General features: G+C 50.8%; 1 protein-coding gene across 1 annotated transcript in view; it reads left to right on the top strand.

The window, feature by feature from the left end:
- Positions 1-20: 20 nt before the first annotated feature.
- The window catches only part of ETHE1 (ethylmalonic encephalopathy 1), a 24,583-nt gene continuing 19,353 nt past the window's right edge, over positions 21-5,250 (top strand). The window contains exons 1-3 of the mRNA XM_011963126.1: positions 21-173; positions 600-744; positions 911-1,059. Of these exons, the coding sequence (XP_011818516.1) occupies positions 93-173; positions 600-744; positions 911-1,059 (375 nt within the window). The 5' untranslated portion in view covers positions 21-92. The remainder of the gene's footprint in view (positions 174-599; positions 745-910; positions 1,060-5,250) is intronic.

Below are 5,250 nucleotides of genomic sequence, written 5' to 3' on the forward strand. Positions count from 1 at the left end.
GCCCCCGCCCCGCCCTTCCCGGGTCAGTGAGGGAGCACCCGGCTCCCGCAGGCGCTGGGCCTCCGCTCATTCCTGATCCCGCGGTGGGCGCGATGGCGGGGGCTGTATTGAGGGTCGCCCGGCGGCAGCTGAGCCAGCGTGGCGGGTCTGGAGCCCCCATCCTCCTGCGGCAGGTGCGAGTGGCTGGACCTAGGAGGGGACTACTGGGCGCTAGGCTGCAGCAAGGACGGAACTCCGCGGGTCTCTTAATAGGGAGAGATCGGGGGACCCATTTGCCTGCATCTTGCGGAAAGCGGGGTGGAGATTTAGGGCTGGACTCTTGGGTCCTTTAAAGGTGAGTGATCTGGGGGCCTCTGGGCTTGGGTCTGAACCCCTGGGTCCTCTATGAAAGAACGTGCCGGGGACCCTGATTTTGGGATGTTAGAAAGTTGGAACTCTTTTGTTCTGATAGAGGAAGGTAGTGGGGCCCCGGACTCCCGACTCCAGGGGAAAGAGGGGGCTGGGGTTTCTGCTTCTGGATCTTAGGAAATGGATAGGTCTGGACTACTTGGTGGGTGGAAGTCCGGTTCTGCGCTCTCACCTGGGTCCCCCGTTCCCAGATGTTCGAGCCCGTGAGCTGCACCTACACGTACCTACTGGGTGACAGAGAATCCCGGGAGGCCGTTCTGATCGACCCGGTCCTGGAAACAGCACCTCGGGATGCCCAACTGATCAAGGAGCTGGGGCTGCGGCTGCTGTATGCTGGTCAGTTCGGGGACCAAACTCTTGGGGTCCAGCGGGGCTGGGCTGCAGCGTCAGTGGAATGGGGAGCGAGGGGCCTGAACTTCTGAGTCTGAGGGAGAAGGACCTGGGCTGGGACTCCCAGGTTCTCTCTGGACCCTCCTGGACCTGTCCCTCCTCTCTCTCCCAGTGAATACCCACTGCCACGCGGACCACATTACAGGCTCGGGGCTGCTCCGTTCCCTCCTCCCTGGCTGCCAGTCTGTCATCTCCCGCCTTAGTGGGGCCCAGGCTGACTTGCACATCGAGGATGGAGACTCCATCCGCTTCGGGCGCTTCGTGAGTTGGGTGCTGGGTCCCCCAAGAGGGTGGTGGCCTGAATTCCTTAAACTGAAGGGAAGAGGGTACTGGGGGCCTGGGATCCTGAGTCCTTGGGGAGGAGGGACCTCAGGACCTGGGTTTCTGACCCCTGAGCTCATGTTTCTGGGAGGGGGCACCATAAACCCAGGTGGGGCACTGGGACAAGAGGCTCTGGGCAGGTGGAGCACTGGCGGAACTCCTAAGTCAACAGCATTTAAGGAGTTTCCTTCCTAAAGCTTAGGGACAGCTCTTTGGCCTGGCACGTATCTCCATAAAAGTTGATTAGGGGCTGGAATTCTGAGGGCAGCGCTGAGAAGGAAAGAGACCCAGTCCTGTCTTGCAGAAACCGTTTGAGGAAGGAGCATCTGGGTGCTTAGAACCTAGAGCCTAGGACTAGGATAAGGACTGTGAGGACCCTGAAGTGCAACATTTAAGGAGGCACTAACTCTCAGGGTCCTGTAAATACAGGGTCCGCACCTGCGAGTGAGCGCCTCCTTAAATCTTGCACCAACAGCCTCACCCTAGTCTCAGCCCTGCAGTTGCCTCACACTGGAAAGGTCTGAAGGTTCCTGCCTTCCTCGCTCTCTTTGCCCAGGCACCAGCGGGTTTCCGGCCAGAATTGCAACCGGGGCGTGGGGAGGGGAGGGTCAGGGAAGTTTCCCACAGCTGGCAGGGCATTTTTCTGATCAGTTGCTAAAAATGTGTAAAGTTTTACTGACTTTGGGGACAGAATGTCAGGTGACAGAAGACAGCCTCCAGGTTAGAGAGTTTTGCTAAATAAAGACAGTTCATTTGAGTCGGAGTGTTTAGAGGAAATGAGGGCTGTGCGTGGGAAGAGAGTTTAGCTACAATGGTTACAGAAGCTTTATTTCAAGCCTTTTTCTGGAAGTAGGCAAAAATGCATTGTACATGTATGTGCATTGTACATAATAGGTGCTAACAAACATTTCTTGAAATGAATGTTGAAAGGTTTAGCTATGGTAGATTTAGCTTCAGTTTTTTTTTTTCTTTCTTTCTTTTTTTTTTTTTTTTAATTTGAGACTAGGTCTCTGTCAGCCAGGCTAGAGTGCAGTCAACCTGGACTTCCCAGGCTCAGGTGATCCTCCCACCTTAGCCTCCCTGGCAGCTGGGACCACAAGCATGCACCACCACACCTGGCTAATTTATGTATGTTCTTGTAGAGACAGGGTTTTGCTGTGTTGCCCAGGCTGGTCTTGAACAACTGAGCTTAAGTGATCCTCCTACTTTGGCCTCCTAAAGTGCTGGGATTACAGGCATGAGCTACTGCACCCACCCTTTTGTTGTTGTTGTTTGTTTGTTTGTTTTTGAGAAAGGGTCTTGCTCTGTCACCCAGGCTGGAGTGCAATGGTGGGATCATAGCTTACTGCAGCCTCGACCGTCTGAGCTCAGGTGATCCTCCTGCCTCAGTCTCCCAAGTAGCTGGGATTACAGGCACCTGCCACCATACCTGGCTAATTTTTAAATTTTTTGTTGAACTGGGATCTCACTATGTTGCCCAGGCTTGATAGCTTTATTGATATAACCCACATACCGTACGATTTATCTATTTCAAGTATACAATTCAGCGACTTTTAGTATATTCAGACTTGTTCATCCATTACTACCATTAATTGGAAAATGTTTCCATTACTCCAAAAAGACCCCACACCCCTTAGCCATCACCCCTAACCTTCCCTTTCCCCTCCTCAGCCTTAGGCAATTTTTTTTTTTTTTAAATTTGAGACAGCGTCTCACTTTGTTGCCCAAGCTAGAGTGCAGTGGTACAATCTTGGTTTACTGCAACCTTCACCTCCTGGGTTCAAGTGATTCTCTTGTTTCAGCCTCCCAAGTAGCTGGGATTACAGGCATGCCACTAAGCCCAGCTAATTTTTTTTGTTTTATTTATTTATTTGAGATGGAGTTTTGCTCTTGTTGCTCAGGCTGGAGTGCAATGGTGCTATCTCAGCTTACCGCAACCTCAGCCTCCTGGGTTCAAGCGATTCTCCCGTCTCAGCCTCCCGAGTAGCTGGGATTATAGGCATGCACCACCATGCCTGGCTAATTTTGTATTTTTAGTAGAGACGGGCTTTCTCCATGTTGGTCAGGCTGGTCTCCAACTGCCTACCTCAGGTGATCCACCTGCCTTGGCCTCCCAAAGTGTTGGGATTACAGGCATGAGCCACTGTGCCCGGCCACATTTTTATTTATTTTTTTGAGACAGAGTCTTGCCCTGTCACCCAGGCTGGAGTGCAGTGGTAAGCTCTCAGTTCACTGCAGCCTCTGCCTCCTGAGCGCAAGCGATTCTGCTGTCTCAGCCTCCTAAATAGCTGGAATTCCAGGCATGTGGCGCCATGCCTGGCTAATTTTTGTATTTTTAGTAGAGATGGGGTTTCACCATGTTGCCCAGGCTGGTCTCGAACTCCTGACCTCAGGTGATCTGCCCACCTCGACCTCCCCAAAGTGCTGGGATTACAGGTGTGAACCACCATGCCTGGCTTGTCTGAGATTTTGGAGATGGGGATCCATTTTTCTCTCCTTTATTTTTCCTTCTACTTTTAAAAAATGAATTGTTAACCTGGGTGTGGTGGCTCACACCTGTAATTTCAGCACTTTGGGAGGCCAAGGCGGGTGGATTGCTTGAGCCCAGGAGTTTAAGACCAGCCTAGGCAACAAGACCTTGTCTCTACAAAACAATACAAAAGTTAGCAGGGCATGGTGGTGCATACCTGCAGTCTGAGCCACTCAGGAGGCTGAGGTGGGAGGATTGCTTGAACCCAGAAGGTGGAGGTTGCAGTGAGACATGATCACGCCACCACACTCCAGCCTGGGTGACAGAGCAAGACCCTATCTCAAAAAAAAAAAAAAAAAAATTTAGGCCAGGCATGGTGGCTCATGCCTGTAATCCTAGCACTTCGAGAGGCTGAGGCAGGTGGATCACTTGAGGTCAGGAGTTCAAGACCAGCCTCGCCAACATGGCAAAACCCTGTCTCTACTAAAAATAGAAAAATTAGGCAGTATGGTGGTGGGGCTCCTGTAATCCCAGCTACCCAGGAGGCTGAGGCAGGAGAATCACTTGAATCCGGAAGGCGGAGTTTGCAGTGAGCCAAGATCGCACCACTGCACTCCAGTCTGGGTGACAAGGCGAGACTCCATCTCAAAAAACAAACAAACCAAAAAAACCCTAGTTGTTAACATCCATGGAATGAAGTGAGTCCTCATATTATACATGTGCATGAGTATTTACCCAGATCCCGATACAGAACTTGCCCATCACCCCAGAAGGCTTCCTTGCCTCACTTTCTGGCCAATGACCACCCTGCCAAGGCACCATTGTTCTGATGCATTTAACCACAGGCCGATTTTGCTTGTTCTGACCTTATAAACAGGACTTATACAGTTTATTCTTTTGTGTCTGGCTTTTTTCCACACATGATGTTGTTTATACTTGGAGTTCTTTCCTACTTATTTGCTATATAGTAGCAGTTGGCTACCTTTTTCTGTGAAGGCCCAGATAGTAAATATTTTCAGTTTTTACAGGTAGTAGGGTCTCTGGGACAGCTACTCAGCTCTTATTGTGGTGTGAAAGCAGCCACAGACACTGCATAAATGAATGGCTGTGTTCCAATAAGACTTTATTTGTGGACTTTACATTTGGATTTCAGGCCAGGCTCACGCCTGTAATCCCAGCACTTTGGGAGGCCGAGGCAGGTGGATCACCTGAGATCAGGAGTTCGAGACCAGCCTGACCAAAATGGTGAAACCTGGTCTCTACTGAAAATGCAAAATAAGCCAGGCGTGGTGGGGTGTCCCTGTAGTCCCAGCTACTCGGGAGGCTGAAGCAGGGGAATCGCTTGAACCTCGGCTGGGAGGTGGAGGTTGCAGTGAGCCCAGATGGTGCCATTGCACTCTAGCATGAGTGACAAGAGCGAAACTCCATCTCAAAATAAAAAAATAAAAATAAAAAATAAAATTTGGATTTCATATAGGTTTTTTTATTTTTTATTTTTTTTGAGACAGGCTCTTGCTCTGTTGCTCAAGCTGGTATGCACGGGCATGAGCATAGCTCATTGCAGCCTCCAACTCCTGGGCTCAGGTGATCCTCCCACTGTAGCCTCCCGAGTAGTTGGGACTATGGGCATGTGCCACCATGCCCAGCTAATTTTTTTTTTT

The sequence above is a fragment of the Colobus angolensis genome, unplaced genomic scaffold, assembly GCF_000951035.1.
Source record: "Colobus angolensis palliatus isolate OR3802 unplaced genomic scaffold, Cang.pa_1.0 Scaffold60, whole genome shotgun sequence".
Taxonomy (NCBI): domain Eukaryota; kingdom Metazoa; phylum Chordata; class Mammalia; order Primates; family Cercopithecidae; genus Colobus; species Colobus angolensis.